The 14,972-nt window shown below is 43.1% G+C and overlaps 1 protein-coding gene across 1 annotated transcript; it reads right to left on the bottom strand.

Annotated features, from left to right (window-relative positions):
* Window positions 1-1,080: 1,080 nt before the first annotated feature.
* On the bottom strand, window positions 1,081-9,607 carry Pnn (pinin, desmosome associated protein). The gene is made up of 9 exons (XM_059279428.1): window positions 9,367-9,607; window positions 8,602-8,673; window positions 7,807-7,875; window positions 7,356-7,428; window positions 7,159-7,253; window positions 6,973-7,048; window positions 4,483-4,638; window positions 4,266-4,404; window positions 1,081-3,501 (listed from the first exon to the last, which is right to left on the bottom strand). Exons 1-9 carry the CDS (start codon window positions 9,477-9,479, stop codon window positions 2,129-2,131), a joined length of 2,166 nt encoding a protein of 721 aa, XP_059135411.1. The 5' UTR covers window positions 9,480-9,607; the 3' UTR covers window positions 1,081-2,128.
* Window positions 9,608-14,972: the final 5,365 nt, after the last annotated feature.

Raw genomic sequence — 14,972 nt, 5'->3', positions numbered from 1 at the left:
GTTCAATTCCTAGCACCCACATGGTGGCTCACAACCATCTGTAATGAGATCTGGCACCCTCTTCTGTATATGTAATAAATAAATAAATAAATAAATCTTAAAAAAAATACATGTAACTTAAAATATTAGTACTTAATACTTATAAAGCTTAAGTGGAAATTGTGAATTATTCCTTTCTCCTTATAAATTATATTCCTTTGACCATTATCCACTAGTTGAACAGAAGGAAGTAAAACTTTTATCACAAAATGGGCTGTATCCAGGGCCTAGCACTTTCTAGTCATTGGACTACACCGCTATTCCAGTACGTAGGCTCTCAAAATATGCTAATGTCATCAAAAAAGGTTATGAGCTCATATTTCCACACAGACAAAACATATTTAAGTAAAAAAATGTTATTAAGTACTTCTTCCTTGGAGGCTCTCCCCACCTTCAGTTCTCACCTTTCCTTAATCTATGTGCTTTAAAAAAAGAAAGGCCAAGGTCTGGAGAGATGATTCAGAGGTTAAGAGCATTTTAGAGGTCCCAGAGTTCAATTCCCAGCAATCACATGGTGGCTCACAACCATCTGTAATGAGATCTGATGCCCTTTTCTGGCATGCAGGCATACATGCAGACAGGGCACTCTATACATAATAAATCATAAGAAAAAAAGGAAAGAAAGAGGCCAAGCTTTTTTTTCTCCTCAGCCATTTTAAATCTAGTCATTCCCTTAACAATTTGTTCCACTGCACGGCACAAGGTCATCAAGAGCACAGAGTTGTTAAGCTGGTCTTGGTGTAAACAGGCTCATGAACGAAGGTGGTTCTACAGTTTTGACTTTTGTTCATCTAACCCAAGAAAAGGATTTTTAAAGAATTCTTTTCACATTTGCTTTAACAAGTGGGTTGTGCAGACACAAAAATTAAATTAAGATGTTTGTTCATTTTTCGTGCAAACTGTTTAGTTGTTGATGGTATACTAATATTTAAAGTCAGGCTACAGCTATAATGTTAAAATATCAACTCAAAAATAGCCACTGCCATTGAAATGCTCTCATGTGCATCAGAACGTTAATACAAATACTAATCTTAAACAGTCACAAGTCTAAGCCACATTTATTTGCACATATATAGTAATGGGCAACAGATACTCCAAGTCCATACAAATTTATAAACAAAGTTAATAATCACTTGGTACACTTGTGTGTTATCTTGTTTACATAGTCCAGTCTAGATGAGCTTCCTTCATTGGGTAAACTTCCATACAATACTTCCTTAAACAAAAATTCTTGAAAACACAGATTGGCATGTTTCAGTTATAGCCAACAGAAAAGACAAGACCACAACTTCAAAAACCAAGTTTAGAAGATACTTTTACCCCCCAACCACCCAGGAGGTGATAACTATAACAGATTTATATACTATGTTGTTATCACACAAGTAGCTATGAGGACAAGAGAATGATGTTCCCATAATCATGAAATGACAACCAAATTACACTGTTTAAGTTATCTACCAACTGAATGGTTTAAATGAAAAACAGGAAAATGCTTAGATTAAAATTATAAGATAGGAAATAATTAAATGTTTTAAAAGAACTATTTCCCGTCAAAGCTGTAAAGACCTGGTAACTCAAAATAACTGTTTTTAGGCAAATCCAAGTGATGGAACTTTCAAAAACATTCTAATCATGTTCAGTATCTTGTGACAAAAACTGAAAATGATATAAAGATATTTATTATACAAGTGTTAACAAGGACATCCCAAAAATAATGAAAGATGCACATTTATTTCTACAAAAGCAATGTATGGTACAGAACATAAAGGAACAATTTAAAGATTTACCTATTAAAATATACAGATTTTGACTGAAGAGTAATAGGGTATTTAAAAAAGATGACAAGGGATGTTAATCTTTTTTTATTATTATTATTTTTACATATTTTGGAACCTCACATAATTTTGATAAATAACTCTTACAAAATTATGCAAAAAGTACAAGAATGTCTGGTAAACAAACAGTCTGTATTTTCCAAAAAGAATTTTTACAACATGCAATTCTTAAGGCAGCATCCTCCTTACAAGGTAATCCTTTTACTCATCAAATCTTCTGCTGCAAATAGGCTAAGAAAGCCTGGCTTCTTCCATTAACGCCTTTTGTCTTTCCTGTCTGATTTTCGGTCTCTTTCACTTCTTGAAGATCTTTTGCCTGATCGACTACTCTCTGATATAGACCTCTTTCTGTCAGATCGGGAATTCTTATCCTTTGATCCTTTTGTATCTCTACTACTACCACCTTTGGAAGATTTGTGACTTCTTTCTAGTCCTGCAGTATCCCTCCGCTTCCGGTCCACGCTCCTCCTGTGCTTTCTATCCCGGTTATGTCCTCGGCCCCTGCTCCGACTCCTACTCTCACTACTGCTGCTAGTGCTGCTGCTGCTGTCTCTGCTGCTGCTCCCACTGCTGCTCGAGCTGCTACTGGAGCTGCTGCGACTACTACTGCTGCCACTGCTGGAGCTGCTCCCGCTGCTGCTGCTGCTCGAGCTGCTGCTGGAACTACTGCTGCTACTGCTCCGACTTCTACTCTTGCTCGTCTTACTTCTCGCTCGACCTCTGCTTCTGCCCCTAGTTTTGTTCTTACTCTTGTTCTCTGAGTGTACTGCCAACACTGGCTCTACAGGCCCGTCAGGGAGCTTTACAGACTCTAGAGGAAACTCCTTCCGCTCAGGTAGTAGATGCCCTTGCTCCTGAACAACCTGAGGTGGAGGCTGCAAAACTGCTGCTAACGGCAAAGTCTCAGGCTGAGAGAGAAGCTGGGACTGGAGTACAGGTTGGGGCTGAGAGTGGGGCTGGCTCTGGGGCAAGGGCTGAGGCGGGGGCTGAGGCTGAGCCATAGGCTCAGGTTGGGGCTCAGGTTCTTTATCTTCTTTTTCCTCAGACTCCTTTTCCACTTCCAGAGAATTAATATTCTCTTTTCCAGGAGAAAGAGATTTACATTCTTTATCTGGCTCAACATCAAATTCCATCTCTGGCTCCAATTCTTTGCTAGTTTCATTTTCTGAAGGCTCTATACTTTCAACTTGATTAGTTTCCATTACTTCCTGCTCAGCAATTACATTTTTGACACTTTCAACCATCTCTAACACATCCATAACTTCTTCTGGCTGACTATCCTGTTGCTTCTCACCTTCTCTTACCTCAGTTTCCTCCTCCATCTTAGCCTCCATCTCCTGCTTGTGTTCCTCCTCCTCCTCCTGTTCTTTCTCTGCATCACTATGAACTACACCTGCTTCCTTCTCCTCTTCCTCTCCTGCCTCCTCTACTTCTACATCATTGTGCTGATTACCTGTCTCCTCCAACTCTTCCTCTCGCTGAGCCACCTTACCCTCTTCTTGTTCCGCCTTCTGTTCTTCATTACGCACCACCTGATGCTCTTTTTCCTTCATTGATTGTCTTCTAGGCCTAGCCTCCATTTTATTTATTTGTTCTGCAAATTCGATGCGTCTACCTTCAAATAAAGCTAAACAATAAAAATTACATGTGTACAATTTATGGTAGTTAAGAAAGAAAAAAAAAAGTAACAACTTTATACCAGGTCACAAATTGTCACTATCATCTAATAGTCTTTTTATTATATCTCTAGTTTTTGTTTTTTGGTTTTTTAGGGGGACAGTGTTGGGAAGTGAACTCAGGGATCTTAAGCAAGCTAGACAAGCACTCTATAGCTGAACTACCAGTTCCTGAATGTTTTCCTAAAGAGATGACAATACTGATTATGGTAAATGTATTACAAACTGACATATTGACAGGAGACCTACAGACCAAGGTCCTGCACACCTGGACATCTTTGCTGCTCAACTTCATGCCAGAAGATCAACAAAACCTCTTTAAAGCAGACCCACCATTATGGGTAACTTTCCCGGTCTCAGGCACAACAAAATGCCCAATTACCAGCCTACCAGTAGCCTGCCATATGAATACCTAATATGAACTTTTATTTTGCCTAAATTTCCTTAGCATTCTTCTGTGTCTGCTAAGATTTTTAAGCACAAAGTAATCTTACATAAAGTCTTTATACATATAATCACCACCACAAAATGAGTTTGAGGTTAAACTCAACTACGTAGAAAATATTCCCGAACCCTAACCCCACTATCAATTTCAGAATATTATAAAACAGCAAAACAACCCAAAACTGAACTATTAAATCATTTCTAAGAAATGGGTATATGTGAATGTACGGTTTTAACATTGAGAAAGCTTCAATGGACTTCATGTACTTACCATTCATTTTTCTCTGTGACTCTTCTATTAGCTTTTGAGTAGCTGGACACATTCTTCCAGGAATATAGAACAAATGGGGCTTTGTTTTAGTTCTTATATACTTAATTATCTTGGCATTATGCTCATTCCATTCTTCTTGCTGAAGAAAAAGTAGAAAGGTCAGTTCTCTGTAAACATGAAGGATCATCTCATTTAGGACTTAGAAACCATTGCTCACCAGCTGCGCAAGCTCAACCTTCTGTTCCAGAAGGCGCAGTTCTGTCTGTTTAGCACGTCTCTCCTCAAACAGTTCTCTCCTCTCATTTTCAACCTGCTTTCTCTCTTCTTCAGCCTGAACTTCAAGTTTTTGTTCAATTTCTTGGCGTCTCTTTTGCTAAAAATAAATAACCTGATTTAGTATACAAGATAATCAAGATTTCAGTTTTAGTTCAATTACAATAAAACCACCACACATCTTGATTACCTGAAACTTACAATTTTACCACAAAAATTTACTTGCATACTTTTTTCTGTATCATACTTTCAGGTATTAGTAATTTGAACTTAGTATTTGGTATTGATTGTAACTGACAATTTCAGGAAACACTGACTAAGGAAACATAAAAGTTTCTTTAATATAACTTAACTCAGGTCTGCAAGATGGCCCACTGGATAAGGGCACTTGTTGCCACACCTGAGCAACTGAGTTCCATTCTCAGAGGACATGTTGAGGGTATGCATGATTACCTCCACAGGTGTGTGGTGGCATCTACAATGTCCCTCTCTCCCTATTAGTTTTCCTGCAAAAGCATTAACATCAGTTCCAGAGACACAAATCTGTAGCTGTACTGAAATAAGAATTTATAGAAGCCAAAATAAAATAAACTGTAAAGGGCAAAATAAACTGTAGAGGGCAGCCTTTTGCTTCTAGAGTGGTAAGGATTGCCTTTGTGTGTGTAATAAGACTCAACTACAACCCTTGAGTTGCGTGACTTAATAACTGTAATTCCAACATGTTGGTGTGGGAGGCAGGAAGACCAACTGCTCGAGGTCATTCTCAGCTACACAGGTAGTTCAAAGCCAGCCTGGATTACATGAGACCCTATTGCAAAAAGACAAAAACAGAACCAAATACTAAAACCCAAACCCCTTTGAAGGAAAATCTGAGACCTAGAGCCAGTAAGATAGCTCAACAGGTAAAGGTGAATGCCATCAAAGCCTGATAACCTGAGTTTAATCCCCCAAACCCACATCTTGGAGAGAGATAATCAACTCCCAAAAGTTATCTGACCTCACTCACCATACATGTGCCTACCACATAAATAAATGTAATTAAAACATACACTCCCCAACCAAACTTGATACCAAACTTAAGACCACACAATGAGACTGTTGTAACTTAGGCCAGAACCCATGCTCTCAATAGTTACAAATTCAGGCTCTTTATAACAATACAAAAAACATTAAAGAAAAAAAAAGTCAGCTGAAAATAGAACAATTTCTGAAGATTTTAAGTGTTTCCTTAGATTTTACTTTGTATTGCTATGGTCTTTAAAGAAAATTTCTTTCTTTTTAGGGGTGGTGGTGGGAGGGCCAGGGTTGTACTGGGAACTGAACTTAGGGCCTTAATTATCCCAAGCAAGGACTCTACCAACTGAGCCACTCTCCCCAGGACTCGATTTTGAGACAAGTTCTTACTATGAATCTTTAAAGAGCCTTAAAGCTGGACACAGTGTTACAGGCCAATAATTCTAGTCCATCACTGATATAGGTGGATTAAGAGTTCAAAGCTGGGGTCAGGTGAGATAGACTATCGGATAAAGGTACTTGCTGACAATTGGAAGTTAATCCTCTGGGTCTACAAGCAAGTTTTCCTTGTATATGCCCACATGCATATACACAATAAAATAAACACAACAGAAAATCTTTCTTAATAGTTAAGACTGGCATGGACTACATAAGACAATGTCTCAAAAAAAAAAAACAAAAACAAAATAACCACCAGATGTTCTTCTAGAGGACCTGTGTTTGATTCCAAGCACCCATAGGGCAGCTCACAGACCTGTGATGTCAGCCCCAGAGAACCCAACACCCTCTTTCTTGCCTCCACAGGCACTGTACACACACTGTGCACAGACATATGTAATGGCAACACCCATACATATAAAATAAAGGCAAAAACCTATTAAAAAGCCAGTAATGGTGGCTCACACCTTTAACGCCGGCACTCAGGAGGCAGAGGCAGGTGGATCTTGTTTAGTTCGAGGCTAGCATAGTCTACATAGTGAGTTTCAACAGACAGATAGTGAGACCACCATCTCAAAAACTCAAAGGTGGACAGGTAACCTATTCAAAAAATAAATCCCAGTACTTCTAAGGTAGAAGCAGGAGCATTAAAAGTCCAAGGTCTTTTTTTTTTTTTTGGTTTTTGAGACAGGGTTTCTCTGTAGTTTTGAAGCCTGTCCTGGAACTCACTCTGTAGCCCAGGCTGGCCTTGAACTCAGAGATCCACCTGCCTCTGCCTCCCAAGTGCTGGAATTAAAAGCATGTGCCACCACCGCCCGGCTCTAAAGCCATTCTTAGTTACAGGGTGAATATCAGCTTAGCCAGAGCTTCACAGCAAAAGACCTTATCACAAAAGCAAAGAGAACTTTCAAGCTCTTTTTAGAAACATTACTCCCCTATTTGGTAATGAGAAAATGAGGCAAGACAAAAACTGCACCAATACCCTTTCAGTCGCAACAGTAGATTCTTGTTTAAATTTTTGAAGGGTGCCCATCAACAAGCCAAATATTCGCCGGTTCCTAAAAAGCAACAAAATAAAATCAATGTCTGCAGGATCTATACCAAACCCCACATTTTCTAAGAGATCCTCTAGGCTTAAAACTCTATTATCTGACATGTCTGCAGATACCTTTGCTTTCCCTTTTCATCCATATTTTGATCCTGGATAAGGTCTCTACGTGTGCGCTCTTTGGAGGTAGCTACAACAGAAGACTGAAGTGCTGGCTACAAGAGAAAAGAAGTATGGTTGATTGCCTGCACACAGGTAACATGGTTTCCAAAACGCACAAAGAATCGTGTCCATCCTCTAATATTTAATTTCAATACCTTTTTAACATCATCATCTTCCGGGTCGCTTTCCTGGCGTGATTCTCTTCTTGTCCGCCGCTCCCCCCCCAGCCTATCACAAGAAAAAATATAAATGACTGCTGCAGAATCAAGCACTTAATAACCAAGGACAAAAGCCACAGTGTATCAGTTTACATCTCATTCACCTTTTTTTTTTTTAAAGTAAAAAAATAGGGGTTGGGGATTTAGCTCAGTGGTAGAGCAAGCGCAAGGCCCTGGGTTCGGTCCTCAGCCACGGGGGGAAAAAAAAGAAAGAAAAAAAAAATAGAAGCAAAATGCTCAAACCAAACTCTACCCACATTTCTCACAATGAGTTTCAAATTATAAAACAAAGTGTTACTTCTTCCAATCTTATTGACTTTTCTAAGACACTGGCTAGCCCAGTTCAGACACCAAGGGACTCCAGGGAGAAGCCACTATATCCACTTACCTACTGACTGCCCCTTCCAGGTCTCTCTGTTTGGCTGGGGGTCCTCCTCCACTATCTGAGAATCCACGCCTGCAATTAAAAAAATCCAACAGAAAGCTTGAGATAAATTGATATTTTGTATTGGTGAAAGAATTTAATTGACTTCATAAAAAATAAAAACACTTCCAAACAAAGTGAACTTTAGTGAACATTCACAGGAAAAAGTTGCCTTCTTCCATTCTGGGATTGCAAAGCAACACTCTACACCAATTATAGTCACAGATGTCAAAAAGCATTTATAGTACTTAAAAACACAATTAAGTTTATACAAAACTGTTCTAATTAATAGTCTTCAACCTGTACTTTTGCAATACACTTATTAGAAACCTAACAGGTTCAATCTGATTCCCCACTCCCCCCCTACCTCCACCCCCAACCCCGCAACACAAGGTTTCAAAGTGTAACAGTCCTGGCTGTCCTGGAACTCAATTTTTAGACCAGGTTGGCCTCAAACTCACACAGATCCACGTGCCTCTGCCTCCTGAGTACTGGGACTAAAGTTATGCGCCACCACCCCAGCTCCTGATAATTCTTTTTTGTTGTTTTGGTTTAGTTTGGGTTTTTGTGACAGGGTTTCTCTGTTTAATTTTGGTCCCTGTCCTGGCTCTGGCTCTGTAGACCAGGCTGACCTGGAACTCACAGAGATCCGCCTGCCTCTGCCTCCCGAGTGCTGGGATTAAAAGCGTGCGCCACCACCGCCCGGCTCAATTAAGTTTATAAATTTTAGCATTAGGTAACATATATCAAAGACCTTACCTTAGCAATAAACTACCACGTCCTCTACCTCCAACAGGACCAGAAAGGGCCAGCAATCTGGCTTGGATGGGCCTATAAAAAGATTTATAATCAGTGCCAAAGTCCTACGTAGACATATGCAAGGGCATCATCTACTTCCACAGGTGTGGGTCACCCTAAGGAAAACTGAACACAAATCATTCTAAAACGACGGTTTCAGATCCACGTCTTGGAAACGGGAAATTACATTCCTCCCCCTTGTTTCCCCAAGGCCCGTATTTCGGAAAATTAACATTTCCTTCGAACCTCTACACATTAATAAGGCTGGATTAGCTTCTATCTGCCAGCCCCAAGGGAGGGGGACACCTAGGCCAGAGCAGGGAGAGAGGCGGCCACCCGCGTCCCCGGAGGGTCTCGGGGTTGGGCCGGGGCTGGGGGGCCGCCGGGGTGGAAACCGGGCTTTGTACTGCAGTTCCGGGCCTGCAGCGCCAAGGGCGGGAAGCCGTGGCCTCGGCCTCCTTCCCACGGGTGCGGAAGCCATGCGGCGCAGCCGGGCTCGCTCTCCCTCCGCAAGCACTTGCGCCCAGCGCCCCGGGGCGCAGGGATGGCGTCTCCCCTCCGCGACCTAACCGAGAAGCGTGCTCGGCCGCTGCCCGGGGAAAAGAGGCCTCTTGACCCGCAACCGGCCGGCTGCCCTCTCGCCCCCGCTGGGCCCCGACCTGAGGCGTGCCTCGCCGACCTCGCAGGTTCCGTTCGTTCTGCCTCCCCCGCCGACTCCCCGCTTACCTCACATCATTTGGGTCCCGGCCGGTGAGCTTGCGGATATTCTCGTCTACGTTCTTGAGGCTCTCTTTGGCCTTCTCCAGCTGCTCCTGCAAAGTTCTCACCGCGACCGCCATCTTCTCTCTGCAGCAGGCTTCGCGACTGCTCTCCAGGCCGCGCAGCGCCGCGCCGCCCCGCGCCGCGCCCGCCGCCAGACGCGGAAGGACTGACAGCCCGGCCCAGCCAATGACCGCGGGCTTGGGCGGTCGGCCGCAACCACCCAGGGACCGGAAGGGGAAGAAGCTTGCCGCTCCGGGACTCCGGACCAATGAGAAGCCGGCAGGGCGCCTCGCGGGGTGGTGGCGCTGCTGCTTCTTGCGCAGAGCCGGGAGGATTTATGCCGGTGGGCTCGACTCCACCCACCCCCGCCCACCCCCCACCCCCAGCTCGCGCGTCTGGGAAGGCAGCGCCTGGAGTGTGCGATGCCGCCGACTTTGCAGTGATTTTGAACGTCTACTAACGCCCATGGGGCGGCAGCGGCTCTACCCTTCCCTCTTTTCCCTCCACCAGTGATTCAATTAGGACCGGGCATGGCAATGAATGGTTGTTGCGCATGCCCAGAATGCAGGGAGGCGCTGGCTGCCTGCCATTAAAGGGAACTTGGACGTAAAGCAAAGAACCACTACCACCACCACCACCACCACCACCACCACCACCACCACCACCACCACCACCACCAAAGGGAACTTGGACATAAAGCAAAGAACCACCACCACCACCACCACCACCACCACCACCACCACCACCACCACCACCACCACCACGAGTCTTCATCCTAACAGCTAATAATGGTCGTGGACGCTGCGAATCGCTTTGCACGCCTTAGTCGTTAAAAACTAGAAACTTGGATACAATGGTTATTAATGATAAGGAAATTGAGGCTTCGGTTTCCCTAGGTCAAGCAGGTCAAGTCAGATCTATATTGAGAAGTGATGTGACCCCCAAGAAAGGCTGACAAGTCTTCACCGGACCTAGAGCCGGCTAATTTAACAGTGGATCTAGGGAAGTGGTCTGGCCAGAATTTTGCTGAGTGTGTTTTCCAGACTCCACTCTGACCTCTCTGCACTGTCAACATTGGAGCTGGTTCTGATCCAGATGTACAAGTTGTAGTTCAGAAAATGTTACCCAGAGGTCAAATCCTCAGAGGCTTGCTTCCTGAAAAAGAATGAGTTTTTGTTTTCAGTAACAGTAATTTGGCCTTATCCTGTATACTGTTTATGTGGAGGCCCATAACTGGATAAGTGAGGAATAATTTCACTGTCTTTATTAAATAAGTAAATGTTACAGCACCTGTGATCTACAAAACGGACAGCCAGGGCTACACAGAGGAAACCCTGTCTCGAACAAAACAAAACAAAACAGCCAGGAGGTAGTGGTGCAAGCCTTTAATCCCAGCACCCAGGAGGCAGAATGTATGTATGTGTGTGTGTGTATATATATGTGTGTGTGTATATTATATATATTTGTATACGTTTTGTATAATATTTTGTGTTCTGATAAAACTTGCCTGGAGATCAGAGGGCAGAGCTACCTACTAATTAACCATAGGGGCCAGGCATTGGTGGCACACACCTTTAATCCCAGCACTTGGGAGGAGGAAGCAAGAAGATCAAGACCACCCTGAACTATACAAGATTGAATCAGTCTAAAATAGAAACAGAGCCAGGAGGTGATGGCTCACACCTTTAATCCCAGCACTTGGGAGGATCATGTCTTTGATCCCAGCACATGGGAGGCTCAAGCCTTTAATCCCAACTAGGGAGACAGACACAGGAATATAAGGTGGGTGGAGACGGGATCTGGGGCTTCCCGTTGGGTCAGATGATCCAGAGAGGTAAGAAGTGACTGCGGCTGCTCCTTTGCTTCTTTGATCTTTCAGCCTTCACTCTAACATCTGACTCCTGGTTTTTATTGATTAGGACTAATTAGGATCAAACTATATATATATATATATATATATATATATATGTATATATATGTGTGTGTGTATGTGTGTATATATGTATGTATACATATATACATATATATACTGTGTGATATGATTTAAGAGGTAATCACACTGTAATTAAGAATCCATGTTTGCTGGGCGGTGGTGGCACATGCCTTTAATCCTAGCACTCAGGAGGCAGAGCCAGGCAGATCTCTGTGAGTTCGAGGCCAGCCTGGACTACAGAGTGAGTTCTAGGAAAGGCGCAAAGCTACACAGAGAAATCCTGTCTCGGAAAAAACAAAAAACAAAAAAAAGAACCCATGTATGCCAAAGGCCAGCCATCAAGCAAAATCATTTTGTTGGCAAAATACAGCCAATGAAATGATGTGGCTAGTAAATTCATTATTCTATTAATTATTTTTAAATTTTTTATTACATTTATTTTTAATTTACTTTCAAAGTGTTCATATATGTGTGTATACACATGAGGGGTCAGAGGACAACTCACTGGAGTCAGTTTTCTTCTTCACCATATGGGATTTGGGACTCAGCTTGTCAGGCTTGGTGGCAGGTGCCTAAGTCATCTCATCAGCCAAATAAACTCTAACACTATTGAAAGACACAACACATGTCCATGTTTCTAACATAGTGTGCTGGTTTAATTATCTTATCAGAACCCTTCTTAGTATTGGGACTGGTGGAGCATGCCTGTAATCTTAGCACTTGAGGATTAGATAAACAGTTCAGCATTTAAGACTGGTTGCAGATACCTGGTGGTGGTGTGCTGGGGATGTCTTTCTGTATGCTATGAATGTGTTGCTCTGATTGATTGATAATTAAAACACTGATTGGCCAGTAGCAAGGCAGGAAGTATAGTATAGGCTGGATAAGGAGAGAGGAGAATGCTGGGGGAAAAAAGGCTGAGTCAAGAGACATGGCCAGCTGCCGCCTCCATGAGAAGCCAGATGTAAAGGCAGAACTGGGAAAAAGTACCAAGCCATGTGGCTAAACATAAATAAGAATTATGAGTTAATTTAAGTGTAATATCTAGCTAGCAAGAAGCCTGAGCCATTAGGCCAAACAGTTTTAATTAATATAAGCGACTGTGTGTTTATTTGGGTCTGAGCAGCTGCAAGCTGGGTGGGACCAGGAAAACTTCTCCCTACAGTGGTGGCATACAACTTTGATCCCAGCACTGGGGAGGCAGAGGCAGGTGGATCTCTGTGAGTTGGAGGCCAGCCTGGTTTACTGAGTGAGTTCTAGGACAGCCAGGGCTACACAGAGAAACACTGTCTCAAAAAACAAAACAAAAGAAGCAAACAAACAAAAGTTTGGTTGCTGTTCTTGCAAGGATGCAAGTCTGGTTCTCAGCACCCATATCAGGCTGTAGCATGCTTTTGTGAAACACCAGCCCTCAAATCATGACACAGAGACTTATTATTAATTATGAAAGCTGCTTTTGTGAACCACCAGCCCTCAAATCATGACACAGAGACTTATTATTAATTATGAAAGCACAGCCTTAGCTTAGGCTTGTTTCTAAATAGCTCCTATAACTTAAATTAACCCATTTTTAAAAATTAATCTATGTGCTGTTGCATGGCTTGTTTACCCCTCCTCCTGCATGTCCTGCTTCCTCTGTGTCCAGCTGACAACTCTTTTTTTTTTTTTTTGGTTTTTTGAGACAGGGTTTCTCTATAGCTTTGGATCCTATCCTGGAACTCACTCTGTAGACCAGTCTGGCCTCGAACTCACAGAGATCTGCCTGCCTCCCAAATGCTGGGATTAAAGGTGTGTGTCACCTGGTGACTCCCCTTTTTTCTTCTGTCCCCAGAAGTCCTGCCTAGCCTCTTCCTGCCTAACTATTGGCCATTCAGCACTTTATTAAGCCAATCACAGTGACACATCTTCACACAGTGTAAAGGACTATTTCACAATATCAGGTGGTTCACAACTATCTGTAGCTCCAGTTCTAGGGGATCCTACACCTTCTGGCCTCTGCTAGCATCCACACTCACTCTTGTGCACGTGTACAGACACATACACACACAATTAGGAATGCAATGAATTTATGGCATTGGAGAGATGGCTCAGTGGTTAAGAATACTGGCTGTTCTTCCAGAGGGTTGGGATTTGATTCCCAGAACCCACTTGGCAGCTCACAACCATTGGTAGCCCCAGTTTTAGGGAATCTGACACCCTCTTCTGGGTTCCAAGGGTACCAGACATGTGAATGGTGTATAGACATATATGTAGGCAAGACACCCATGCACATGAATAAAAAAATAATGTCTTTAAAAAAAAGATTATAGAAATCCCCTAGGCTGCTGTGGGTGAGAATGGAACTGTCCATTGAATCTGTCCTCTTCATGCTGAAAATCTCCATTTCTGCTTCCACCACATGTGCCTTTCAGGTGGGACTTTTATGTTTGATGCATATGATGAATGACACAAATTAATCTAAATGTTGGAAGGGATTTATTAGGACAAGAAAACAAAGAAGCCCATGTTATTGTTGTAAATAAGAATGATTCCAAGTTCCCTAGAGAGGTGTGCCTAGACAGATTTCAGGGAAAATATCCTTTAGGAATGTCAATCACTTGCATTGGAGGAATCTCCACTTGTCCCTTGAATCCAACTCCCCAAAATCTTTGCTGCTAAGATGCCTTTCAGGGTTTGTTGTTGTTTTGTAATCTGAGTTTAATCCACTATATCTGATATTTGCAGTCTGAGCAGGGTTTAGAAGCAGGCCTGCTGGTGCAAACTTTCAGCTACAGCACTTCTGAGGTGAGGCTGGAAGAGCCCAAAGGTTGAGGTCAGCTTGAGCTGCACAGAGACACTCTTCTTTTACCCCCAATTCATTCATTCTTTTCATTTGTGAGACGGGGTTTCACGTCTCTCGACACTCAGATGAGTCACAAATCATGGAGCCGCCGATGACAGATCCTATCCTCTTGCCTCTATCTCCGGAGTGTTAGGACTACAGGTATGTCGCCATGCCCAGTAATCATAGTGTTTACTTTTTCATGTTAAAGAACATAAGATAACTTAAAAAAGTATTTTAGCAGTGTTGTGTATGTGTGGTTTGTGTGTGTGCGCGCGCGCAAGCTCCTGAGCGCAAGTGGCCACAGAAACCAAAGATCAGGTCCTCCCCTGGAGCTGGATTTACAGGCAGTTGAGAGGTACTCAATGTGGGTGCTGGAAATCGAATTTGAGGTCTCTTAACCGCTGAGCCATCTCTCTGGCCCAAGTTTTATAATTAGCACCGAGATGGCAGAAACAAGACTTTCATCAGCTTAATAATACTGCTTTATTTATTTATTTATTTTTGACAGAGGTCTTATTCTGTAATTTGCGCTGGTTTCAAACTCAAGGCAATCCTCCTGCCTCAGCCCCCAGCGTGCTGGGATGACATGCATGGACAACCACGCCCGACTTTCAAGGCAGACGCTTGGGTCTTTACCCTCCAGCCCTGTGCCACCTCCACTCTGCCTCGTCCTGGAGAAAAGTCCTTTTCTCCTTCTATCTGAGAACCTGGACTAGCTGGATGCAGCTCGGTTATCACCGGTCTCCCAGAGCCGGGCAGAGCACCGGAAGTTGCTCACCCCAGACCGGAAGTTGCTCACGCCCGGCGCCGGGC

Source organism: Peromyscus eremicus, chromosome 14, assembly GCF_949786415.1.
Source record: "Peromyscus eremicus chromosome 14, PerEre_H2_v1, whole genome shotgun sequence".
NCBI lineage: Eukaryota > Metazoa > Chordata > Mammalia > Rodentia > Cricetidae > Peromyscus > Peromyscus eremicus.
The sequence above is the reverse complement of the archived record's forward strand: the minus strand, read 5'-3'. Positions and strand labels throughout refer to the sequence as shown.